The sequence below is a fragment of the Onychomys torridus genome, chromosome 2 (assembly GCF_903995425.1).
Source record: "Onychomys torridus chromosome 2, mOncTor1.1, whole genome shotgun sequence".
Lineage (NCBI taxonomy): Eukaryota > Metazoa > Chordata > Mammalia > Rodentia > Cricetidae > Onychomys > Onychomys torridus.
In genome coordinates this window covers 121,643,871-121,671,739 of record NC_050444.1, presented here as the reverse complement: position 1 = coordinate 121,671,739, position 27,869 = coordinate 121,643,871, and the positions used below count along the sequence as shown (strand labels likewise).

Sequence of the window (27,869 nt, the reverse complement as noted above, 5' to 3'; positions counted from 1 at the left end):
GGAAAAAGAGTTCTTTAGAAGATATAAAAAGCAATAGTAAAAAATTGATAATTTAAACTTGAAATTCTATTCTTTGGAAGACTAGAAACAAACTTGAAAAGGCTAGTCAACAGTTGGAGATGATATTGTAGGAACTGACATGAAAGTGAGAAAAGAGCTGTGTCCAAAAATGAATTGTTTTACAACCTAAGATAAAGAAAAATAGCAGCAACACAACAGAAAAGCAATCAAAAGATATGGACAGACTCCATAAGAGAAAGACATGAGTGTGAGTAACTCTGCACTGAAGCTTGTTAGTAATGCCAATTACTATAATGATGTGATACTATTTACAGACACTCACTTGACAAAAATGACTTCTCTCTGTTCCGTGTGTTAACACTGGAATCAATGCAAACCCTTATGTGCTAGGCTGGCACTTGTGAATTTATATTCCATGTATGGTTTGTTTTTCCCCTACCAAGTACACATAGGATACATGAATCTACTATCTGTGAAAGTACTGGTCACAAAAGCAAAATCACTCAGGAACTAAGTACCTATCAACAGCAGAATGGATGAATTAATGTGGCACACATATACACACACTGGAATGTCAATCCAAGAGCAGTAAAAACAAACAAATCATGGTAGCAAAACACTAGATTTGAGTAAACTCAGGTACAGAATTATGCATAAAGGATGAAATCACTTTTACAATGAAGCAGTATTTTTGTCATCTATAATTTGATAAATCTGCTTTTTGTTTTGAACAGGAAAAGAACAAAAGCAGGGAAGACACTTTCACTGGGGGAGGCCAGTGAGCAGGTGAGGGTTGTACATATGATAACAAAGACAGGATTGGCCATATTCTGGTGCTTGGCTATTAGAGATGGGGTGGTTGGCTTTATTGTTCTTTATAGCTTACTTTTACAAACTATTTTTCAAGGAAAAGGTTTCATTCTTTTAACTTGGTATTACAGGGATGTTGTATGAAAATTCTAGAGCCTTCTTCTATTCTCATGTCATGCTACATCTGCTTCTTTTCTGATTATATGCCTTTTGCTCCAACAAACTTTCTTTTGATTTTTTTTTCAGACAGAGTCATACTGTATAGCCCTGACTGGCCTGGAATTCACTGTATGGATCAGGCTGGCCTTATACTCATAGAGATCCTCCTGCCTCTGCTTCCAGAGTGCTGGGATTCAAAGTGTGTACCACCACACTCATCCCAGAAACCTTGCCACACAGTATTTTCCACATATAAAGAGCTGTGGCCTCTGTTTCTCACCTCTTATAAACATTACTATTGTTTTTCACTGCTACTAACAGTGCTGACACTCCAACAGACACTAAGGCTACCATCTTGAGAGTCTAGATCATTTTGTGCAGTTTTATAACAAGCCCAACTTAACACACTGCATTTTGGAGTCAGGCCACAGGACTTAGACCTGAAAGCTATGGTTGTAGGATCACAGAGTTATGAGACTACATGAAAATGTAATCAAGAAAATGGATTCTTACAACTATGAGGATAATGTTCTAATAAAAAGGGTGCCTAGCCCAAGTAGATAAGTCATAGAAGTGAATGATCTATGAACTGTAAGTTAATAGCAAACACCTCTCCACACTTACTGTGACTCAGAAAAAAAATCTGACGTTAAAATATAAATTTTGATGTTTCAGTTATAATAAAATCTTGAGTGTGGGTGAGAGAACAGTAAAAAATATACAGGAGTGAAAACTAGAAGATTAACACCTGTAACTCAAGCTTCTTGGGAATGAAAGGCAGGAAGATCCCAAGTTCAAGGCCAGCTTGGACCACTTAGCAAAACTCTGAAAATGAAATAACATAAAATGAAGGACAAGGGCTGCATAGAGTGCTTGCTTAGCATACATGATACCTTGCATCATTCCTCAGTCCTGCAAAAAAGGAAAAACAAGGAGTGTATGAAGGGAGACTAGAACTGACATAGGGCATCCTAAGAACATACAGCATGTAAGGCATGGATGGGCAACCAGGACTCACAGAAAAAGCTTAAGGAAAGCCAAGAGGAGGAACATGAAATTGTTACCTGGAAACATTGGGGTGGGGGTGAGGGGAGAACAGGATACTTTTCTCCTTTAAGAAGGGCATGACCAAAATTTAAAACACTGTAGAAAAATCCAAGTATGATCTGATCTTAAGACTGTCTCCTGGGTTTAACAAAGGATTGTTAGTGGCTTTACCAAGACCCCAGCACAAGTCCAAGTAAAGTGAGTAGGGACAGGTAGATGAAGATGAATGTCCTCCATCACCAGCTGTGCAGCTGGTGGCTTTGGCTTGGTACACTTGTTGGGATGTCTATGGGTATATTCATTGTTTTCTCTTTGGAAATGTTTGTCTGGTCTCTCAGGATCTGGCTTTCCTGATTAGGTGGGAGCCCCACACCTCTCTCTCCCCAGACCCCACCCCTAAGAGAGCCTCCCTGGGGCTGCTCAAGACCATACCTACAGGCTACTTAAGGCTTGGTCTCCATACTGCCCCTGCCTTCCTAAGAGTCACCTGGGAGTTGCTTTGCTCTGTTTATTAAATCTCGACTTAATAATTTGGCTTAATTGGCTTATTGTATTGGCAGCAGAGAATACCCAATAACCGGAGCTTCAAAACTTATCATCTGTGACTGTATTTATCAAAGCATCAGGCAGTGGCTAGCACCAGCAGAGATGACCAGAGAAATAAAGTGACTTACTTTGATTCTTTCTCATTTGTGTCCACATCATCATAGATGGTAATGTCCTCAGACCCGAGTCCTAGGGTAGAGACAAGACCAAAAAAAAAAAAAATTATTAGATATTCTTTATATACACCCAGCTTTCCAAATTATACACAATGACCTAAGTATCCAGATGCATCATCAAGCCTTTTTTCTGATTACATAGACAGACTGGAACAAAATGAGTCTCTTTGGGGAAGAAATTCAATTGAGGGAATAAAAAGTAGTGAGCTTCCTGAATATCTGACCTGCATGTGCATTTACATCAATTTGATTTTGTTAAGATATAAGTTGTTCCCATTTTCTGGAACTAAAAACAATTTATATTGCTAGCATATTGAGAGGGATTTTCAGAATATCTAGTGGGGAGGAAAATGGTAATGTCTGTGCTGATCTCTCCCTTCCCAACATATACAAAATTGTATCGGTATGAAGTAATTGTTCCTTTGCAATACTGTTATATTATATTGAATCTGAGTTAGTATATAATAATAATTAGACATTTCAGCTTGTAATGTTCATACTACCATGTGATATAGAATACCATAATTTTTCATATGATTCACCATTTGAACAAGTTTGGGACATTTTGATATATTCACAATTCATGTTCAATTATTCATAATTACTCTTAGCTTTACTAATTTTCCTTAATACCTTTAAGCTTTGTGTGTGGGGTATAGTTTCAACATCACTTATTTTGAGTGCTTTGGGACAGAAAATTTCAGACGACAAATTTTGGATTTTAGAGTATTTGCATATACACAGTACAATATATAGAGGTGGTATCTTGGACATAGGAGTCAAATATAATCTCAAATTAGTAATTGTTTCATATACACTTAATAAACACATCCTAATGGTAATATCATACTGTTGTTTACTGTGCCTTCTATGTGACATGCCTGTCACATGAATTCAGGTACAGAATTTTTCAGCCATGGTAGTAATAAAAAAGTTTCAGATTTTGGAGCAATTTGGTTTGTGTAGTCAAGGATTAAGAGTAATCTATCTGCAAGATGAATTCCTATTCTAAGTTGCCTTTAAAAATTTTTATGACAATATTTGGGAGAGCTGCATTCACCAGATCTATAATAACCTTTGTTATTCAGTGTGGCAATTTATATTTCTGAAATATAAGTTTGAATCACTGAGTCACAGTTATAAATGAAAGTAACTTTGCCACTTTTGTGCTCATGAATAAAAACCAATGAACAGAAATCACACAATCCTCATTTATCAACAAATTCCATAAACTGGATATGTATGACATGTGTAGGATATGCATCTTATGTGTCAGGCATTATGATAACTTACACAGTGCTGTTTTATTATCAAATTAAAAGTGTCCCAGTAACCCATTCTTATTCAATTAGTGTGTAGGCTGCAGCATGTTCATACTCAATTTATCATGTCTTAATCTGGTTATCAAATCCATCAGAGGTATGTGTATCAATGCAGAATGCCTAAGTTTCATAGTCACAGAGTCTTGGGTACAAATCCCAACCAAAGTACAGATGTGGGTTCTAAAGCCTCCTATAAAGACAGTAACATCTATTTATGGAAGTGCCAGAAAAATGTTTCTCATCTCTCCAAAGCAGGAAGTACCATTGTTTAAGATATATTCTTTCATTCTGATGGGTCCAGTTTTCACTAGGAAAGAGGAAAGATTACCAATGCTCTTCCCCTGCCCCTTAACACACCAATCCTGAAGACAAAATATCAGTGGACAACATCAAGTAAACATTACTTACCTAAGTCAGGCAGTGACATGGAAAAACCATTGCTAATGAAGAAAAGACAGAAAAGAAAGGTCAAAGAACAAAGTCACACACATTAAGATATATCCAAAATACCATGCCATCCTAATGGCAGTGTCCTGGTCCAGACAGCACTGAAGTGAGACTCTTGCAGCTCTGTTCTGACTGGCTCTACCCTATTCCAAATGAGCTCGTTCATCCCTGCAAACTGCCTGTAACTCACTTCCTAACTTGACCACTCAGGCTGCCTCACAGCCTTCTAAGATACAGTCAGATCTACCGAATGAGCATGAGGATCGATGAGGAAGAACAGTGTACAGATGAATTCATCGGGACTCTCTGCAGACATTGCAGCCTGTCTGTGTTTTTTAAGCCAAAGGAAGACTTCTCCAGAGAAACACAGGTTCAGTGGAAATGTAAGATGGCAAATTGCTAAGTGCGAGAGGACATGCTATCTAGCTATGTTTGGTTCTCTTCTCTCATTGCTAAAGAGGTCACATGGAAAGAGATGTGTGATAGGGAAAGGGAAAGGAAAAAATAGAAAAGAAAGAAAAAAAAGCCTATTTATTTGATGCCTTTAATTTAAACTCAGTACTACAGGTATTTTTGTAGTAGCCATGAGCCAGGCCCTGATGCTATGTGAGTGAGATGATTGGATACAGTTTCTGTCCTAAAGGGAGACAGAAAATCAAGTAACAAAATCTCTTTCACTGTGATCCAGACTACAGTACCCACCTCCTGTCCATTGGCTCTCCTGGGAGATCTAGTCCCAGCAGACAACTGGACTTAAATCACAAAATTTCAAGGCATTGTAATTGGGAAGAGCTTTCGATGAGCGGAGCTTCAGTCTATCTCAATGCAGGTGATGATCTTAGCACAAAGGACAGATCTAGACCTGTCTTATCTATATTAATATTGTACAGAGAGTCTGTCCCCAGAGACCATATAATATTCTTCCCATTGCATCCATGAGGGAACCATGGTCCTGTAAACAAAATGGAAGAAACTCCTGTCTCTTTCACAGCTGGTGAATTTGGAACCACCCCCAAAAACTAATAGTGGAGGTTACATGGGGACAGGGCCTTTCTAAGTCCAAGACCTTGAGATTCACAGGCAGTTCAGCAGAGCAGATTACCCATGACCACATGATACACACATTGCTGCTTTCAAAGGAGACAAAGTAAACATGAATGTGTATACAAGAAAGACCACTGGAAAGTGTACAGTCAAGAGAACATGAAGACCACTGGAGAGTGTGGGTCCAAAGAACATGAAGACCACTGGAGAGTGTGGACAAGAAAACATGAAGACCACTGGAGAGTGTGGACAAGAGAACATGAAGACCACTGGAGAGTGTAGGTCCAAGAGAACGTGAAGACCACTGGAGAGTGTGCAGCCAAGAGAACATGAAGACCACTGGAGAGTGTGGACAAGAGAATATGAAGACCACTGGAACGTGTGTGGCCAAGAGAACATGAAGACTACTAGAGAGTGTAGACAAGAGAACATGATGACCACTGGAAAGTGTGTGGCCAAGAGAACATGAAGACCATTGGAGAGTGTGGACAAGAGAATATGAAGACCACTGGAGAGTGTGGGCCCACGAGAACATGAAAGGATATAACTACCAACATAATGTTTAGTGATAATGACATGAGGAGCCAAGGAAGACTACAAATTTTCCATTCTGGATCTCGCTTGCCTATACTAGTAATTTTTTTCTCACTGTTTTTTTTTTTAGGGTGTCATGTACTGGGGCTTTATAGTTGTAGTTCTGACACTCTTGTTACTGGTGCTGAGAATTGGATGGAAAACAGCAAGCATGTTTGTGAAAGACTGTGCTGCAGATATAGTCCAGGAAGAAAGGCTAATGGGGACCATTTACCTGACATTTGACTTGACTTTCTTCATTCTGAATATGCCCTTCTCATTCCTGAAGAGCTGCTGCAGTCTTCTCAGGGCTGCTCTTCCATCTACACTAAGAGGAATGAGGAGATAAAACAACACGGCATTTGAGATGGTACTAGCATTGGGATAGAATGCTGTTTGATTATCAAGGACAAGAAACTTCAGCCTCACGTCCAAAAGAGACTACCTTGAGGAAGTGCAAGGAAAGGACTCAGCAATTAGGAGTGAAGTTTTCTGGGACCCTGATACAAAGTATATCTGAGGCTGCCATGGAAAGAGGAATTATAGTGTGTACAAACATTCATCTACCACAAATAGTGTTCATTTTGTAGAGATTGTCTTCCATCATGAGGAGAAACACTTGGGGAAACACTCACTCCAAATGATATTAGAGACATATCAGAGGAATTACTAGTTCCTAGAATGCCATCACTGACTTTTTAACATACTCCTTAGTAACCGAGTGTACAGCAGTGGTGCCATATTTATGGGACAGCTGATGATGAAATTCTAAATATCCTCTTGGTTTAGGGGGATGGAGTCAAAAGGGAGTTCACCTACATGACCAGCCCAGTCTCACAGTGCCCCTCATCCCCAGACTCATCACTGTTGACTATGCTCTCTTCTTTTCCTTGCTGTTCATAATTAAACTTGACTAATGTTTATCATTTCAGCAAACATCACTTGCAATACCTGTGAGGATATCCCAAATCCCAGAGTCTGTCTGTCTAACTCACAAAGACAAAAGCTAAGTTATATTTATTGCTTTGATCCTGGAAAAGCAACTATAAAGTCACGACAAATCCTGTTGTTATTTACTTCCCCTCAACTACTTCTCAACACATAAAAGTTCTCTACTCTAGAAAATGGACACTTTTCTCCAAGGAGAAAGCAACAGATCTTCAATTTCCTGATTGTACATGCTAGTGAATACGCTGCCAACGACAATGTAGTTATTTCAGTAACTTATCGTCACTCTGAGCATTCTTCCCAATGATGGTGGTAGGGGATGGCATCATGTCTTTAACCCTGGCTACTAGGTAAACAGGAAACACCATCAGCATACAATCCAAATCCAAGAAAGAAACTCACTTTGTTTTTTGGTCATTATTCTTTGCTTTGTAGATATCTTCATACATGTCTTCACTATTTTCCTCTGAAATTAAGAAGAACACAAAATCAAAACATGGATACCTATGAACTGCCAAGTATTTTCAACTTTTTTTTTTAGCTAAGTGAGTTTTGTTGAACGATATCATGTTTTCATAAGCATGTGGTAAAAATTCATAAACATCTATAAAGCTGTGTAAATGAGAATTAGGCATGTCTTCTGTGTCTGATTCCATGTAGGATCTGGTTCAGCCAAAGGCAACTCGTTCTCAACAGATACATGCCCTTCACCCTCCATCCTTCCCACAGTTAGTGCAGAACAGCTGTGGTCTTCCATGAATGAGACAGCATGCTAAACACTGGGGAAACAATGGAAAACCCATGTATATTAAAGAACGTCTCCCTATGTACCAGCCTAACACATAAGCTTAATATACACAGATGAATGAAGATGGTAGCCTGGAAACAGGGTCTACAGGAAACAGTATTCGAGTCAATGTATAGATGTTAAAGTTTCAAACTTTGCTGGAATACGGTGAGCATGCAGAGTTCTTTAACTTCTCTGTGTACCTCTGTTCTCTTATTAAAAAGTGAGTATTGGATATGTGTCAAATTTCTGGACTCCAAGGAGCCAGCCCAGAATAGTATTTGATTAGTTTGTGTGTGTGTGTGTGTGTGTGTTTGTGTGTGTGTGTGTGTGTGTGTGTGTGTGTGTGTGTGTAATATATATTACAAAGAGAGAGACTGTCTCACTCTTTAGCCCAGGCTATTCTGAAACTCACTATGTAGGTCTAAGCAGGAAATAGGAAAGAAGATAGGAGATAAGGAGAAGGGGGAAAGAAGGGAGGGGTCAGCATAACTATGGATCTCTAAAAAAAATAAAATAAAAGATATGAAAACATGCTATTTTATGTTATTGGAAAATACTACCTGAAAAATAAGTATCCTCTGGAGAGATTTGAGAGTAGCCCCAGAAGCTTGTATCTTTTAATGCTTAGTCACCAAGTGTTACATTAAATGGGGATGGGCACTTGCAAACATCTGGTTGGCATTGCAGAGGCAGAGTTGACAGGGAAGCCTCTTAAAGGGGAAAACTGAATATAGTGTGAGATGGAGCTACACAGATGTTGGAAAGAGGGGCAGACCAGCCAAAGCCTTTAGACCAGAGATTCTCAACCTATGGGCCATGATCCTTTGGAGGTCTAACAACCCTTTCACCAGGGTCACATATTAAATATCCTGCATATTAGATATTTACATTACGATTCATAACAGTAGCATTACCATTATGAAGTATCAATGGAAATAATTTTATGGTGGGGGGTGGTTACCACAACATGAGGAACTGTATTAAAGGGTTGAAGCATAAGGAAGGCTGAGAACCACTGCTTTAGGCCCTGTTGATATTGATATTAAAAGCACTAGGAAGTTGGGGCCACATACTCTGATTGCAAAGAACCCAAGTTCAGTTCCCACACCCACATCAGGTAGATTTTAAAAAATGCCTCTAAGTCCAGCTCCAGGGAACCTAACAAAACTGGCCTCCACAGGCACCTGTAAACACATGCACACCTGTCCCCACTCATACCCACATCCACATAATCAAAAATTAATAAGCACTAGGAAGCCCTGATGGTGTTTTAAATAAAAATAGACTTGCTCTGTTAAAGTAGGGCAAAAGGAACAGTTTCATGTGGAGATGCTTTCTACCACAAGAACACGCTTCCCTCCTCTAAACACATGCCTCTGCACCACTGTTCTATGTCTCCACATCCAGTTCCTAGTCACTGAGAATGTGTGCAAAGAAAAGTCCACCATCACGGCTCAGCCTCAGCAGCACTGTGATTCCAACCAGCACTTACCACTGTCTGAGGTGAATGAGCTGGAGAAGTCCCACTTGGGTCTGTGGAGAAAGACATACAGACCATTAACCCAGTGCACCTTCCCAGTCTTGCCACATCCCTCCTTCTGGAAGGTGAGAGGACACTTACAAATCTTCTCTGGAGCATCCCACATCGTCGTAAGTCTCCTCTGAAGAGGAGTTTGACCTAATGGTACTTGGATTTGGGGTTTCTTTGGTCACCTCCAAAGCTTCCACATACCCACCTGTAAGGGAAATAGGAAAAGCCCTGAGACACCATCATCAGCTATTAGGGACACCTCTGTACTCATCCCTGGCGATGCCGCACCCACAGGAAAAGGCAGACTACAGTGAAGAAAGTGGAATGCCGTCTGGGCGTGTGCTCATTTGAGCAGGAGATGTCCCCCAAGGCCCATGTGTCAGATGTTCTGTCTTCCATGCAGACACTGGTTTTTTTTGTTTGTTTGTTTTTGTGGGTTTTTTTTTTGTTTTTTGTTTTTTGTTTTTGTTTTTTTTTTGTTGTTGTTGTTGTTTTTTGTTTTGAGACAGGGTTTCTCTGTGTAGCTTTGCGCCTTTCCTGGCACTTGTTCTGTAGACCAGGCTGGCCCCAAACTCACATAGATCTGCCTGCTTCTGCCTCCCTAGCGTTGGGATTAAAGGCGTGCGCCACTGCCGCTGGCTTATTTGGGGGAGGGGGAAGACACTATTTTGTAAGGTTCTGGAAACTTCAGGAGGTAGAGCCTGCTTAGAGGAAGTAGGTCAGTAGAGAGTAACCCTTTAGAGGCTATCCTTATCCCTTCTTTGCTCTCAGCTTCCTGTCCACCATGACCTACATCTTTCCCCGAATGCTTTCACCACTCTGATGCTCCGCCCTAACACAGCCCCAGAAATAGCAGAGCTGAGGACTATGGAGCAAAACTCTGAGCCCAAATCAAACTTTCCTCTGTTCTGTCCTTTAGCCACTGTGCCAATGGAACCAACAACTTTGTGGTCTTGGATAAGCCACTTTTGCTGAGTCTGTTACAACTCCCTGAAGTTTGGGTAACTTGTTGTGGAATATTATTTTAAGATGTGTTACATTTGTTTATGCTGTGGAACATTTGTTTTAATGATGCAAAGATGTGTTGCATTCTTTTATGTTGCATTTCTTTAACTCTGTGAAGCTGTGTTACTTCTCTGTCTAAAACATCCAATTAGTCTAATAAAGAGCTGAATGGCCAATAGCGAGGCAGGAGAATGGATAGGCAGGACTGGCTGGCAGACAGAGAGAATAAATAGAAGGATAAGAAGCAGGAAAGATCAGGGAGCAAGAAAGCAAGAGAGATGAAGGAATGAGAAAAGAAGGGGCCAGCGACCCAGCTACACAACCAGACACGGAATAAGGAAAGAAAGGTATAAAGAAATAGAGAAAGGTCAAAGCCAAGAGGAAAAAGATAGATGAGATAATTTAAGTTAAGGATAGCTGGCCAGAAATAAGCCAAGCTAAGGCATTTATAAGTAAGAATAAGCCTCTGTGTAATTTATTTGGGAGCTGGGTGGTGGGCCGCCCAAGAGAGTAAAAACCACCAATAACAGTTGCTAACAGCCCCTTCTATGTGACTGTGCAAGGGTCAAGCACATATTCATAAAGAGTGCTAATTCGCCAGCAAACAAAAGCTCTTTCCCAGCTTAATGGCTCTTCCTGTTGCTTTGAACCCTCTGTGCTGAAGTCTTTCAGCCTCAGAGATTTTCTCCACCATCAAAATGGCCTGTTTAGTCTTTTAGTAGTTTCTGTCTTTCTTAAAGTTTCTTAAGTTAATTGAACAGACGTCAACATGTATTATTAATCATAAGATTAACTAGAAGATAATGTGCCAATGTGAAAAGTCCATAAGGACTGTTTGCATGGGTAGCCAACCCAATAAATAGTTCTCAGCTGTAAACTTGTCATAACCATAAACCTGTCACCTCTTCATCAGTTGACGTAGCTTCATATTTAGTCTCTGGGTGAATAAGAGCCATTTTCATTTCAGACATGAACTACTTATCCTAAGAAGTGTATCTAAAAATATGCAATAAGGAAAGTGACTGGTATCTGTTAATTAAATGAACCAATGAGAAGATTTTATCCTATGGCAAGAAGCATGTGACCCTCAAACTACTTGAAAGAGGGTCAGTTCCCAGAGGAAGGTGGCTCACTTTTTTCTAGAGAACTCAGCAGGATAGTTTCAGCAAAAATAAGATGCTAAGCACATAGCTGGGCACTTTTTCTTTCTTTTTAAAAATGTTTTTATTCTACCTTATAGGTTTTGAGTGTTTTGCCTGCATGTATGTGTGCATATCACACATGGACCTAGTGCCTGCAGAGGCCAGAAGAGGGTGTTGGATTTGCTGGAACTGGAGTTACAGATGACTGTGAACTACCATGTGGGTGCTGGGAACCACACCCACATCCTCTATACGATCAAGTGCTCTTAACCCCATCTCTCCAGCCCCCTCGCTTCTTAATCTTTCTTATTGGTTCATGAAAAGCATTATGCAATCATCTTAGACACATAAATCACGATTTTATATCTTCAACAGACAATTCCAGATCCACCATAATTCTTCATGCCATTTCCATTTGGCACATTGGATTTCATACCAATCTCATCATTTCCTTTTTAAAATTTTCTAGTTTTTAAATCTCATGTCTTCTAAAAGAGTTGATAATACCTTTCCCATTGCTTGGGTACCTCTGGCCCCAAGTGTTGGAGACATCCTTCTTTTCTTCCATATCTCACATCCTATCAACATTCTCCTGTTATCTCTAATGAGGTTTAATGGTAAATCCAGCACACCTCAACAGCTTTATCACAGAGCCCTCCACCCACCTCTCGCCTAAATCACTACAATAACAATAAATCCCCAAACTTAGCTTGTACCCTATCCATTCTCAGCCAGTTATTCTTTAAAACACAACTCTGATCATGACTTTTTCATATCCTGGAAGTTCTTGATGGTTTGGAAAAAAGTCTCTCTGAGAGCAAAGGCCAAAGCTCTCGAAGGGATTTCGAAAAGCCTGTGCTGGTTTCCTTCACTCACTGCTCTCTTCCAGTTGCTTCTCTGTTCCAGTCACAGGAACCAACACCTATGACCAACTCTTGCCTGGAAGTATTTGCTCCTTTTTTCTTTCTCCCTAGAATATTCTTATATATCAAATACAATATGCCTCTGCTATTTTTATTGCTATGACATAACCTCTGAGAAAAGCAATTGAGGGAAGGGGAAGTTGAATTTGGCTCACCCTCCATCATGGTAGTACGGGCCTGGGGTGGCTGGTAATGCTGCACCGAGTCAGGTAGGGAAAAGAGCTGAATGTGATTACTTAGCTTGCCTTTTCTTCTTTCCTGTTCTTTATTCAGTCCAGAACTCTAGAATGTGGGATGGTGAGACCCACGGGCAGCATGGGTCTAGTCTTCCCAACTAAATCTCTCAGGAAGTTCCCTCACAGACATGTCAAGAGGAGTGTCTCCTGTATGATTCTATTTTGGTTGTGAGCCTAGCCTTTAACGACTGAGCCATCAATCCTGTATGATTCTAAATGCAGTTGACAAGCAGGATTAACTATCCTTTCTGGATCCACTTGAGGCCATTGAGGTCATCCACAGACACATTCAAGTTCCAATGTCCATGGCCTCCTTAATGTTCTTTCCTTACTTATATGGTTACCTCCATTTCATATGAGAATATTTTATTATTTTTGTCTGCCTTCATTTGATCAGAAAGTAACCCTTATGGGGACTGGGATTCTTTACTACTACATATTAATTGTACAAAAGAATGCAGTTCATTGTGGCATTCTTTTATATTCAAGGTATGCATTTTGATCTTATTCACCACATCTATTATCTTGTCTTACCTACTCCCTCCCTCCACATGGACCCCTTTGTCTTCCTTGTTAGTGTCTTTCCACATGAGAGAGAAAACATGATTAATTCCTTTTGAGCCCATCTTTCTCAGTTCCTCTCCAATTTCATCCATTTTTCTGTGATTGCTAATTTCACTCTTCCAGGTGTTAGTGTGTATGTGTCTATGGAAGCCAGCAGTCCAACCTGGATGTTGTTCCTCAGGCTCTGACTCCCTTGTTTTTTGAGACAGACTTTCTCACTGGCCTGGAACTCACTGGGCTGGCCAGTGAGTCCCAGGGATCTTGCCTATCTCTGTGTCTCAAGTGCTGGAATTATAAAGCATAGCATCATGCCTGTTTTTGTTGTTGCTGTTTATTTGTTTAAACACAGGTTACAATGATTAAAGTCAAGTTCTCATGCATACCAAGGCAAGATATTACCTAATGGAGCCATCTCCCCATCCTCCTCATTCTTCTTAACATAAAGTGCATGTGAGTGCACACACACTTGTGTGTGTGTGTGTGTGTGTGTGTGTGTGTGTGTGTGTGTATGTGTGTGTGTGTGTGTGTGTGTCCCATTTTCTTTAGCTAGTCTTCTGTTGAAGGTGACTGAATAACTTGGCTATTTTGAGCAATGCTCTGATAAACTCGAGTGGGCTGACTTAGTTCTCTATCTTCATACATCCATCTCTGTATAGCTGTGTCATGTGGCTGTTCCATTTTTAGTTTTTTGAAAGACTGTCATATCAATTTCCTTAGCAGCTGCCCTAATTCACATTCCCACCAGCCGTGTTTGAGGGTCCCCTCAACATTCTCTCTAGAGTTTGTTTTCTTTTGTTGTGATAGCCATTTTGATTGGGGAAGATGGACTCTCAGGATAGTTTTGATTTACATTCTTTGACAACTGAGGAAGTTGGATGCTTTTCCATGTAATTTATTTGTCCTTCTTTTGAGAAGTGTCTGTTGTATTCATGTGCCCAATTATTGATTGGCTTATTCGATTTTCAGTGTTGAATTTTGAACTCTATACATTCTTGATATTAAGAGTTGGGTATAGCTGGCAAAGATCTCTCCTCATTCTGTAGGCTGACTGTGTGCTCTGCTGTTTCCTTTGTGGCTAGAAGCATTTGTATTCATGTCTCATTTGTCAGTTCTCACCCTGTTTTATGTAAATTGTTGCTTATACTTACATTTCTTAGGGCGAGCGCTCTACCACTGAGCTAAGTCCCCAACCCCTTTTTGTATTTTTTACTTTCATGATTTTTTTGTTTGCTTTTATATTTTTTTTCTTCTGCAGTGCTGTGAATCAAAACCCTGGAGTCTTGTCTATGCTAGGCAAGCACTCACAACTGAACTGCATCCCTAGTCCTGTTTTATGATTTAATGACAACATACTACACAGGGGAATGCATCACAAAACTACAGACCAAGGATTGGCTCAACTGAACATCTTCACACACACAGATCAAAGCAAGTGGCTCCGGTGCTGGGGCTTTCTGCTCCACATTCTTTCTTACCACAGGTAACCGCTGTTTTGACTCCCAGTATTGATGCATGTTATCTACTTTTGATCTTTGCACTAATGCAGTGATGCAGTTTGCACTCCTTGGTGCTGCACACTTGCATTCAGCATTATGTTGAGAGATTCTTTCAGGTTATTGCAGATAGTTAGTTGCAACTTCTCCTTTACTATCATTGAATTTTCTCTTCTAGTGTGTGGACAGGATGTGACGTATTTATCCACTCTGTGTTTTGTTCTTGCAGCATTTCCCCCCAGAAGACGCAGTCCTCACTAGGTAGTCAAGGCTGCCTTAAACACTCTATCGTTCCACCTCCATCTCCCAAGTGCTGGGCTTTCAGGCTCCTGCCATGCCCAGACCTCCATTCTCCTCTTCATTCAAACAGTTTCTAGTTGAGACTGTTATAAAAATGTTCTGGCACAATCAATTTGTATATTTTTGTTAATTAAGTACATGTTTCTGCCAGGGATATATGCAGCCTGGTGTGTCTAGGCCATTGACTGTGCATGGGTTTGATTTTAATATTCACAGTTTTCCAAGGTGATGGTCCTAGTTTACAATCTCCTCAGAACATAAACATTCTACCTGGTCCATATCTTCACCAACACTGATTATTCTAGTCTTTTCTATTGCAGCTGTTTTGATGGCAGATAGAAGAAAGAGATGAAGTAAAAATTTAAGACCATTTAAGCTCATGATATCCTCTGAAACCATTTGACCATAGCAGAGAGTATCAGGGGGGCAAGTGGATGGCACAGGGGAAGCCCATGAGGCTGGAGTAGATTTTAAAGGATGCTGATTCTACCTTTTGATCACTGAATTAATCTTGTTTTGGCTGTAATATATCACATCCATGGCTTTCAGTGGACTAATGTGCTACAATGGACCTTCCTTTTTTGGATTTTCAAGACAGGGTTTTTCTGTGTAGCCCTGGCTGTCCTGAACTCACTGTGTAGACCAGGCTGACCTTGAAATCAGAGATCAGTCTACCTCATGAGTGCTAGGACTAAAGGTGTGCACCAGTATCACCTGGCACAATGGGCATTCCTTTCCTTCATCTATGCAGCATCTACTCTTATTCTCTTCATAAAAGCTGTCTTGTTTGCCTTCCATGGGATGGTATCTTGGTTTGGGTGAGAATGGCCCACAGAAGCTCATGTACTTGGATACATAGTCCCCAGTTGGTAGAGCTGTTTGGGAAGGATTAGGAGGTGTAGCTTTGTTGAAGGAGGTATGCCACTAGGGTGGGCTTTGAGGTTTTCAAAGGTCATACCATTCCCTATTAGCTCACCCTCACATGCCTTGTACTTACAGATAAGACATGAGCTCTCAGCTGCTCCAGTACCATGCCTTCCTGACTGCTGCTGTGCTTCCTGCCATGATGGCCATGAATTCTAACCCTTTGGAACTGTAAACCCTCTATAACTCTTTCTTCTATATGTTGCTTTGGTCATGATGTCTCTTCACAACAATAGAAAAGTAACTAAGATGGATGGTGTGTTGTTTGGTAGAAATGACTGTACCCACTCCTAGCTCAATGGGAATGTGACACAGCCTGGTCCAATCAGATCATCATAGGTTTTTTTAATTGGTGATGGCATGTGACTCAATCAGAGACAATGTAAGACTCATGTCTTTTATCTTTGGAAAGATAAAAATTACAAGTTGTCCTTTGGGGCTTATCAGAGAATAGTTTGTAACTCTATCAATGCTTGCTGCCAGCTAGATTGTATAGGACTTGATTCTGCCTGAAAAACAGAGTTATATTAGAGGAGAACTCGGGATACTTTGTCCTTGTGATATTATCTGTATCCCTGTATCCAGGCATGCCTTGAGTTTCTGCCACGTGAGCCTACTTTAAGCATGTGGTTTAACCAAGTATGATTTAATTCTCGTTTATAATCAAGGGTTCTGACTAATGCACAGAAAGAAAATGCAGTTGAAATAGTCACTTTGTGATGCTGCATGACATACCAGTTTGCTAATGGTAAGATAAGAGTCAAGAGGCAGACAAGAAAAGAACAAGACTGTCACATGACATACTGTTAGATCTGGTCCTCATAGCTCCTGTGAGGTCTGTGCTCAGATTCCTTTTTTGATGGAGAAATTGAACTACTGGAATACAACCTTACCACACAACTGTTAAGTTCACAATTGGGTAGATTTGAACTCAAGCCATTTGCCTCTAAATGTAGTGTTCTTTCCATTACTCTGGGGAAGACAGCCCTTCCAGTCAAGTTACTAGGTACATAATAAATGTCCACCATATATCTGTAAATGAATCATGATCTTGGCCATACTCCCCTTTAAAACTATTCAGTAGTGAAATGATTCCAGGGGAAATACAACTTACCCTTATCTTGAGAGGGCCTGGTCAGTGGCACATCCTCGGGGAAGAGCCTGTTCGGAGTGATGTCAGTCATGGCTTCTGGGTTTCCAGCTGGAGCACCCCTTCTGTCCTCGTGGTCTTCTTCCGATGTCCCTTCATAGACACCCGCCTAGACACATCCAACAGGGAGAGCAATGCTGGGGCTGACTGTCAAGTCAGTTCTTTGCTCATGTGCTCTGGGCTTCAGAATGTCTTTCTTAGCGAGAACAACTCTTGATTAGTACAGGTTGTTGAGTGCTGTCTTACTAGACCCTGCATCTTACCAGAGTCCATACCATGCCCTTCATTTATTTCTGAAGAGCCAATGAATGCCTGGCACAGAGTCAGGCTTATGGGAGTGCCGACTCCAAGTCAGGCTCTTTTTTTCATCTCAACCACCATGACACCCTGTGAGAAAAAATATCACTAGTCCTCTTGATAAAGAACTAGGCAGCTCAAATAACTGATGATGGGTTTCATTATTAGTATTCTGAGAGAGGGCTTAGCCCTCCATCCCTGTTCTCATCACCTGTAAGGGGGCTTCTGGGTAACCCTCCTTTCCTCCAGTTTACCTGGCATTTGCCTTCTATATACTTTCCTGTACTCCTCCCAAGTCTGCGTTTCCTTATCTATGGCACCTGTATTGAATGTAAGACAATGTGAAAAGCTCTGGAAGTAGGCCAGGCAATGGACTGAGCATCCCAGACATTGGTCATGGTGAACACTCACAGGAAATTAGGGTGTAATATGATATTACTTATGTAAGTGTTCACAGCCGTAGCAACAGAGGATGGAGAGAGAGATTTTTCCTTTCCATTGGGAGACTGAAGGTGGGAAATCTTCCAAAAGCAGAACTCATCAAGCTCTATCTTTTAAAACATAGGTAGGAGATTGATAGAAGGGGACAGGAATATCTGGCAGATAAATCAGAATGAGCACAGATATGGGCTATTTGGAGAAGTGTTAATGACCTAATAATGGAAGGGGTAGTGTGGAAGCAGTGACAAGAATTAAGCTAAGGGAAAAGGGGGAAGAAATAGGAGAGGGAAGTCTAAGATGAGGCTCAAAAGACACATGGGGTCAGACTGAATTATGAATGTTCTTATATACACCACAAGGGGTTAGGGTTTTATCCCTTAGCTTTGTAAGAGAGGCAGTGGCTGACACTACACTGATCAGATTTGTATTTGAGGAGACCATGTTCTGAAGTACATCGTGAGTCCTAGGACACTGATACCTTGGAAGGGTGGTCAGGATGTGAATCCTCTTGCTTTTGAGGTTCTAATTCCCATGACTCTTTTTTCTTCATGTTGTTTTCTTTGTCCTTAGGTCTCGGGCTGAAATAGGAAGATGCCAAGAAAAAGTATGGACTTGCATGTAGATGGTAGATTGGCCCAATCCTAATGAGATGACTGAGAAAAGTGAATCTTTCTTTAAGATGAGAAATCAGGACCAGATCAACCAGACAGATAGCTCCTATGAGCTTCTGCCTGTTCCAACCAGTGGAACTATCATTTTCTGCTTAACTCTTTTAGTTCTCTGGTACCTCTAGGGTGTACTCTAAGTCCTCCTGTGGTCTGCCACTTTTCTTCCTTCCCAATTCTATCTCTCTTCGTTCCTTCTCTCCATGTCTGTTTGGGTGTAGAGTCTCACAATTTCCCCTAACCTACCAGCTTATTTGATCATCTTGCTCTTTTTATTAGCTAGGAATGTTTCCAAACGTGCCATTTGCATCTTACATTGCTAACAAATCCAAGTTCTCTTTTGCGAGTCCTCCACTGACGCCCTTGAGTACCATGTTGTCTCCCTATCCATTTTGCCTGTCTGTTTTAGATTACCGCAAGTTGTCTACGGCTCTATTTTCCATTGCCCCTCTTTGCTTTGTCCACTAGAGTTGGCTGCATGAGTAAAGTATGGGCTACAATGACAAGAGCAAGGACGGTCCAACAGGGTCACTGAGATGCACTGGGTGTCTTACAAGGCCCTGGGGAAACAGAACCAGTCCATGCACTGGGAATATAGCCAACCCGTAGGGGGAAGATGAATTCAATCATGAGTCATAGTTGGATAGACTATGCTTTCATTTTAGAGATAAGACTTACCTCAGCTCTGGATGGAGGAAACTCCTCCAAGGCTGAAAACAAAGAGGAAAACAGTCATTTTTGTGAGGTTACTCAAAGCAGGCTCTGCTGTTGGTTACAGATCATCAGGTGACATGATCCAGTGGGAGGTGAAGTCTCAGGATGTGGCAAGATCAGGCCATGGCCACAGAGCGTTCCATGGACTCTGAAGCTCAAACAGAAATGACAGTAGCGTTTCTGAAAGTACAGTGCTTGTAAGTTACAGCATATACATGACTTGGACAGTTTTCTCTGCCTCCCTTTCCAGGCATGCCCCTGAAGGAGAAGAGCTCCTGGATGTATAACTCATGGCATCTGGGCACTTTCCATTGCCAAAGGTTAGTATGTGAGTCTTGCTTGGATGGCGTCCTAACTACACGCTCTCTGATCAAAATTCCACTCTGAGATGGCAGAGATTTAGTTTTTGTTAAGATTACATCCCAGTGGTCACAACATAACAAAAAACCCCTTCTCCTTAATCACTGGTCCCACATCTGTTGTCATTAACTGTTTGGAATCTAGCCAAGAACCCTGAAGAAAACAGAAAGTAAGAATCTGAAAGTAGTCTCCACAGTCTAGACAGCCCTTAGAGGAGTGCCCTGCAGGCCTCAGTTCAGTGACTAGTGGTTCTTCACAGAATTCTAGCAAATCAGTACCAGTAAACAAGCCACATGGAAACTTTTTTAAATACTTTGAATGTTAATTACTGGCTACTTAATAGCTCTGAGCCCTTGAGTCATCCTTTATAGTTAGAGGCAGGGGTACTGACACCCAGAGTAATCTTGGGGACTGAATGTTGTTTAATTCCTGATCAAATAAAGGGCTTGCTGCTAGATACCAACATGCCAGCAGGAGGCAGACTGGGTAATTGCCAGAAAGGAGGACAACCACAGAAAATAGTCTGATGTGAGGCAACCAGGCCTTCTGCAAGGATCCAGGAGCATCTTGCGAGAGCATGAACTGTGCTCACACAGCCCTGCAGCCAAGTCATCAAAAAAGATGACATAGGACTCTGCTCACACAGCTTGAAAACAAAATGTGCCCACAGAGGGTGGACTAGACCATTAACTGACCCCACAAAAGTGCTCGGGAAGTGTCTACTATGTCAGACACTGTACTAGGAGCTCAGACACTTCACTGCTCTCTGTGATTTGAAGTACTGGTCCCCCATTTACTGAACATCTGCTGTGGCAGACACAGTGATAAAACAAGCTTCCTGTCCCCATGGGGAAAACTCCATTTACAGAGGAGTAGTGATTCAGAGAGCTGAATGCCAAGTTCCAGGTCCTTCTCAACACACCATTCCATCAGTGCTTGCCTATGCTCCCCTTACAAGGGCTCCAGATGTAGGTGATCTATTCTTCCCTTTGTACAGGTGTCCCATACAATGTCCTTGTTGACCCACATTCAAGGTCATAGCCAGGGGCTCTGACTAAGGCCAGTAGCAATTCTACTTGGGGCCCCAACTGAACTACTACATCACCTCCAAGGTGGTATTTAGCACTACACCGGCAGGAGCCCAGGAAGTATGCTTCTGGGCTCCACCTGTTTTCTTCAAAGCATAAGATGTACAAATGTGATTGTCCTCAAGGACATTTCTCTCTGAAAGAGATGATTGTTAAAGGTCATTTGGCACAGACCACAATAGATAAGGGTCCAGGAATCGATTCAGACCATGTCTGCCCATCTCAGTACATACCTTCTAATTCTGAATTAAAGGCCTGGGCTTCAGAACCCTGACCACTAGAACCTAGAAAAAGCCTGCTTCAAATAAGGAGCTTTCATCTGGCTGGAAAGTACCCAAGACTCACGTCTATTGGGAGTGTGCTACTTGTAATCACACATCAGTAAGGACAGGAGAAGCAATACCTTTTGGAGTTCTTCAATTTCAATTTCATAAGTGGCTAAAATAAACAAAAGATATTTCAAGTCAGTTTATACACTCATTTTGTACAATATTCAGGATTAACATTTATATGATTGCAGAGTCCAGTTTTCTCGCCCTTCAGAGCATCAGCGTATGACTTGCTCTGCATGGGTAGGAAAATTCTAAGGTCAATGGTCAAGGTTTGAGTTCTGTGGGGATTTCCAGAGTGGAATTTATAGCCTATTTTGAACACATAAGAAACCACATCTTAAACTTCCTGATTTAGTGAATAGATACCTACATCCTGCTTAAAAGATATTATCAAAAATCAGTGGTAACACTTAGGAGAGAAATGCAAAAGGTGTGTGTGTGTGTGTGTGTGTGTGTGTGTGTAGACTAATAGGAACCTGAGTCTAACTTAAGAGATAATTGCCAGGTCCTGTCCCAAGTACTTTGTTTCCTAAACACAGCTTGAAAGAGGACATAAATATCTCCTGACTTTCCTGATGGTTCTAGGAGTGTTACTTAATGTAATCATGACTTAAAATTATTAACGAATATAAGTAGTGGTGAGAATTGGCACCAAACTTGAGTCCTGCCACTTTGTTCTTGGAGGATTCAGATGAATTCCCATGAGCCTCCGGCTGTTCATCTGAGAAACTGGCTCATCAGTACCTCCTCCCAGATAGCAATTAAAAATATTGTCTATAGGACACTGGACATTGTATGAAAAGGGTCACATTTTCCAGAAAATTGCTTCTCATATGCTTGTTGCTTGGCAAACACTTATGAAATTCTGAAAGTGTAAAGCAGGCAGGGCTTCTGCTCTGTTTCTTCTGCAATTGTTTTGAAATCGATCCAAATGCCCCATTGCTCAGCTCTTAATGTAAATATGCCATTCACTGACAAAATAAATGTAACCCTAGTTTCCCCTAAAATTCAAGTTGCCTTAGATCTAAAATTCTGCATCCATCGTTACTAATGTGGTTCCATGTAGGTAAATGCAAACATTGATCCTTAGTGACTTTTAGAGGAAGCTACTTTATGCCCCTTGTTTTAATTTTTTGTTTAACACACACCCTTTTAAAAACATCAATCTGTTTATGGGGCTAGAGAGATGACTTAGCAGTTAAGAGCACTTGTTGCTCTTGCAGAGGACCTAGGTTGGAGTCCCAGCACCCACATGATGGCTCAGAACCACCAGCAACTCTAGTTCCAGGGGATGTGACAGCCTTTTCTGACCTCCTTGGGCACTGGGCACACACACTGTGCCCAGGCATACAGAGAGGCAAAACACTCATATCCACAGAGTGAAATTAATCTGAAAAATTTAAATCTACTTCTGATTTAGTTTTCCCCATCTCAATTCTAAGTATTACCTCATCTCCACTCTTTCAGGAGATAATCTTCTCTTCGATGTATCTGTCTGTGCTTTCCATAGAGTTAACAAATTATGACCTCACTTGCTTTCCCTTTCCATCATGGAGAATATCAGTGCACGTTATACCTTAGAAATCACAAAACCAGGGCTTGCAAATTCCCTGGGGATGCTTGCTCCAACAAGCAGGAAAAGATCACACCAATTCAACTGAGGATGCCCGTGCGGCGTTAAAGTCAAGGCTCTCCTCTCTAGTAGGAAGCTTTGGGATCCAAACTTACTCCAAGGTAAGAACACAAGGCTTCTGTTTTGTTGATACTCATGGGAATGCTGCCCTTTCCTAAACAGAAATGGAGGAGATGTGGATTGCTAGGAACAGAGGAGTGGGGGGAGGGACTGGGAGGAGAGGAGGGAGGGGAAACTGAGGCAGGAATATTAAATGAATGAATGAATAAATAAATAAATAAATTCATTAAAAAAGAACACAAGGCTTGAAAAAGCAGCAAAAGGTGCCGATGTGAGGGTTCAGAGGGAGGAAAGGGGAGGGGAATGATGTAATTTCCATCTGAAAAATAAAAGAAAGGGAGGGTGGGCTGTACTCCCAAACAATCATCAGGGACTAGGAATTGTAAACAAGTTTTGACCCACAGCTTTGGAGTCCCTGCTCACTTTCTGTGCAGGGGCCTTTAACTTGCCTGCTCTGACATGGCTTTACCAGGGTGGCAGAAAAAGAGAAAACTCCAGAAGAGTTTCCTCGGCCACTTGCCAACTACAGAGGTTCATGGTCGAGAGACCTTTCACTTCTCCATGGACGACATCCCATGTCATCTTAGACAAGTCTGTCTTTTACATTAGGATGTGAGATGACTCCAATTAATGTTATGTAATTCAATAATAAAAAGCAGCAAACATCTTTATAGCCTAGGCATTATGCTTCCTTTTGATACTCAAACTTTACTGATATGGAAACCTGTAGTGGTTAGCCATCCCAGCATTGGCCTGGAAGTTCCAACCCCCATTGAGGCTTCGGTAATGGTCACGTCCACAAGGCCGGCCTGAGGGAGGAAGCTGAAGACCCAGGATCGAGAGGAGGTCTCTCTCTTGGTTCTGGGACCCTGGATGCAGGAGGTAGACTGAGCAGAGTTCTCCAGAGAACACCGCCGGACTGCGCCATACGTTTCCCAGACCCTGCAACCTATCCCTTCATTTGTAAGTTACCCCACAAAATAAACCTCCTTTTTAACTACGTGGAGTGGCCTTAATAATTTCACCAATAGAAACCCATACTTAGGGAGGTGACTCTGCTTGCCAAAGGCCACTGAAGAGAAACAACTCCCCAGCTTAGAACTTCATGGTCTGATGGTGTCTCCAAGGCTCTCCAAGACCCCTCAAGAATTCCCTGGCACCAGGAGGCATAAGGTCACTGATGATCTTGATGACTTTGCAGATAATTATGTAATTTCCAGAACAGCCTGAATCCTGTGATCCAAGACTGAGCTCTGTAATGGTGGGCACTGTGTGAGCTATGACCCTAAGCTATTAGGTTTGTTTCAAGGGACAGAATCACTGATGGGAAAACAGACACCAATTACTATATCCTCCCCTTCCTGTCTGCTCCCTAACCCCATGCCCACCACCCCTTTAAAAAAGAAATTAGATTCCTCACTCTTGAGAGAAACATTAAATTAAATTTTATACAAGGTGTGAGAATTAGGCTCCTGACTGATGTTATGTTTTTAGCCTATGGATACTTATGTACTCTACCACTATTTGTTAGAAGGCTAGCTTCATTGGGTTGCTTCTACATCTTCGTAAAGGGAGACAGAAAAAGAATTGTTTTGTGCATTTACGCCTGCCTGTCTCTGGTTTCTTAGCTTCATTCCTCTCCACCGTGACTGTGTCTCTCCACCAAAGCTGCATGATGTTGGTCACTGAGGTTATCAGTCTTGCACTCAGGTGGCTGGTCCTGCCTACATTTTCTTTCTCAAAACTGTCTGCAGCTATTTTAAGTCCCTCAGCATTTCCATGTAAATTTTAGAATAATCTTGACGATAGCTACAAAACACCTTGCTGAGATATTTATAGGAACTGCCTTAAGCTTATGAGCCACTTGGGGAGAACTGGTGTGTGTGTGTGTGTGTGTGTGTGTGTGTGTGTGTGTGTGTGTGTGTACACTGTCAGTTTTACTCTATTGGGTCTTCTAATCCACAAACACAATATGTCTTTTTACTCATTTGGATTAGATTTGATTTATTTAATCCAAATTTTAGAGTCTTTAACACTTAACTCTTATGTACGCTGTGACAAATTTAAGTCTACACATTATCTTTTGGAAGGAAAACTTAAAATGTATTGTACTCTTCCAATTTTAGCACCCACGTGCACATTGATAGTACATAAAAACACAATTGCACTTATTAGTTCTTGGCGGTGGGGAGCGGGGGTTGTTGCTCTGATAGGTTCTCATAAACTCTTAGGAGTTCCTAGAGATGAAGATGTTATCTTTCTTGCCTTTCATTTCCTCATTTCCCTCTCTCTGGCTAGAAGTCTTAGCTCTACATTGAGTAAGAGTAGCAGGTGAGGGCATTCTTGCCTTGTTTCAAGTTTTGGAGAGAGAGCAGTCCCTTCTTTACCACCAAGTAACATGCTCTGCAGCCTTCCTGTGAACGTCCTTTATCAAGTGAGGGAGTTCTTCTTCCCTTATTTTTCCAAGAATCATTATGTTATGAACAGGGTAGAATTTTTCCCAGTGTCCTTTCATAATCGATTGTGTGATTTTCCTGTTTCACTCTGTCAGTGTGGTGGGTGACACTGATTGATTTGTGGATACTGAACTTTGTATCTCTGAAACAAACTCATGATGCTTGCTGAATACCATTGCTAATATCCTCTTTTGCCAGTCTTTATGGCTACTCTCAGACAACCAAGGCTTGCTGTGCTAGCCTTTAGTTTTAATATCAGGCTCATGCTAAGTTCATGAGATAAGCCAGGAACTGGTTGCCTCTATTTTTCTTGAAGATATTGCAAAGCATTGGTGTTAGCTCTTAAGAGTTTGCCAGCATGTTTCAGTGAAGTCACCTGGATGCCAACTCTCTTTGGGGAACTTGTATGAGGTGCTGGTGCATGTATATATGTATGTTCTCATGTATGCAATGTGTGCTGGAGGTGTGCATGTGTGTATGCATGTTTGCCTGTATGTGGACACACAAGTGTGTTGGGGGTGTGCATGTACACTTGGAGGCCAGACATTGCTATTGGGTGCCCTCCTTAGCAGCTCTTCATTTTACTTTTTGAGGCACGTTCTCTCAGGGAACCCAGAGCTCACCGATTCTCAGAGATGCCTGCCTCTGCCTCCCAAACTCTGCAGTTATAGCTGGAAGCCACATCTTCCAGCGTTCATCTGTGTCCTGGGAATTCAAACTGCGGTCTTCATACTTACATGGTAAGCTCTCTACCCTTGGAGCCAGGACCTTAGTCCCTATTTCAGGGAACTTTTCAGATTCTAAGTTCAGGTTTTTCCTAAGGGTTACAGGGCAATTCAAATTATTTTGTGTGATCTGTGGTAGTCTGAACTTTTAAAGGGATTATTTCATTTTTCACTAAGCTGCCAAGTTCATGTATGTACAGTACTTCTTTAACCCTTAGTGCCCACAGGTCTGTGAGGCTATCCCTGCTTTAATCCTGAGATTGTTAACTTTCTTCATCAGTCTTGCTACAGATTTGTCAATCCCACTGATTTTAGTAAGGGGATGGGACATGTCACAGAAATCCTCCTGATCATTGGCTATAGTTCCCTAGTTTCTCAAGTCTTACCTGGTCTATTCTCTATCCTAGTCTACCATACAGATGTCCTACTGGCAGGGATAGTCTTGGCTACTTCCATCCCCTCCTACCTGACTCTCTGCTATTCCACAGTCATTTCTTATTTGGACCAGGTCTCACTTTCTGAGCCCTTTCTGATTCTTTAGTCATCAGCCCTGGCCTACTTAGTGGCATTACTCCCTAAGTGCAGCAAAGGACTCTTGAGAAAAGACTGAAGAAAGACTTGGGTTAGTAATTCCTTCTTTAGGTACTCAAGTGATGCCCCTGGAAGGCCTACCTTTGGAATTTGTGTCCAGGAGTGAATAAATGGAGATCTCTTGCCCAGCTTTCTATAGTCAATCCTCAGTTTTACCCACTAGAACAAGTAGTGCCGCATGTGTGAAACATCCATACACCCTCCCCTGAAGCCCAGCTTGTAAAGAGGAAGATGGATCAAGGGAGAATCCCTGACCAGGACCTTGGTGAGGCATTTCCATAATGGTAGGTTCTGGGTAAGGGAATCGCAGCGGTCCAGAGGAAAAAAAAGGTGTAGGATCAGACTCAAGCTTCCCCTCAGCCCTGTGAGCCTCTAGTCTTGTAGAAAGTCATTCAGTGGGATTCAGCCCACATGGGGCTCTAGCCTCTCTAGTCAAAGTGTGGTGGAAAGACCAGCAGCATCACATGAAAGGTGAACTTGTTAGAAATGCAGGCTCCAAGGCCACATACCAGAGCTGTGGAACCAGAATCTGTATTTTAAGAAGATCCCAAGTATCAATGCAGACGTTAGAAAGTGAAAAGCCCTGCTCTATTCCTATGGCTAATATTCTACAAACCACATGGGCACATTGGGTTTTTTTACAAGTGATCTGATTTATTCCATTTCAAATGTTAGCAGGGCACAAGGACAACCGTATAGCTTCTTAGACTTTTAGAACTCCTCTGTAGCAGGGTGGGCAATGAATGAAAAACAAAACAAAAAGCAAACAATAACAAAAGTCCTACACCTATGGCAGACATTAATAATCAGTTGCAGAACTTCCATCTCATGCCTGAATCTACCCTTCACTGATAATAGACTTTGCCCAGTGGAATTTTTCAGTAGTTATTCAACTTCTCATTCTTGGAAAGGAGAGTGAAATGTGTTGTGGAATATTATTTTAATTGTGTAAAGGTTTGTTACATTCATTTGTGCTGCATTTTTTAAAATTATGTAAAGATGTATTGCATTTGTTTCACCTTGTCTGCCTAAGTCACCTGATTGGTCTAATAAAGAGCTGAATGGTCGATAGCTAGGCAGAGAAAGGATCGCTGGGGCTGGAAGGCAGAGAGAATAAATAGGAGAAGAAATCTAGGCCTAGGAGAAGAACAAGAGAAGGAGAAGAGGAGAGAATGAGGGAGATGCCCAGGGCCAGCCAGGTAGCCACCAGCCAGCAGACATGAGAAGCAGCAAAAGATATACAGAAAGAAAGTAAAAAAAAGCCTTGAGGCAAAAGGTAAAGAGAAACTGGTTAAATTTAAGTTAAAAGAGATAGCCAGAAACAAGCCTAAGCTAGGCTGAGCATTCATAACTAGT

The 27,869-nt window shown here is 41.5% G+C and overlaps 1 protein-coding gene across 1 annotated transcript in view; it reads right to left on the bottom strand.

Moving 5' to 3' along the window:
• The window catches only part of Fyb2 (FYN binding protein 2), a 73,308-nt gene that overhangs the window by 12,292 nt on the left and 33,147 nt on the right, over positions 1 to 27,869 (bottom strand). The window contains exons 6-15 of the mRNA XM_036178582.1: positions 21,120 to 21,154; positions 19,233 to 19,264; positions 18,368 to 18,467; positions 17,116 to 17,260; positions 9,505 to 9,619; positions 9,376 to 9,416; positions 7,496 to 7,559; positions 6,381 to 6,473; positions 4,490 to 4,521; positions 2,712 to 2,772 (exon numbers count right to left, since the gene is read on the bottom strand). Of these exons, the coding sequence (XP_036034475.1) occupies positions 2,712 to 2,772; positions 4,490 to 4,521; positions 6,381 to 6,473; positions 7,496 to 7,559; positions 9,376 to 9,416; positions 9,505 to 9,619; positions 17,116 to 17,260; positions 18,368 to 18,467; positions 19,233 to 19,264; positions 21,120 to 21,154 (718 nt within the window). The remainder of the gene's footprint in view (positions 1 to 2,711; positions 2,773 to 4,489; positions 4,522 to 6,380; positions 6,474 to 7,495; positions 7,560 to 9,375; positions 9,417 to 9,504; positions 9,620 to 17,115; positions 17,261 to 18,367; positions 18,468 to 19,232; positions 19,265 to 21,119; positions 21,155 to 27,869) is intronic.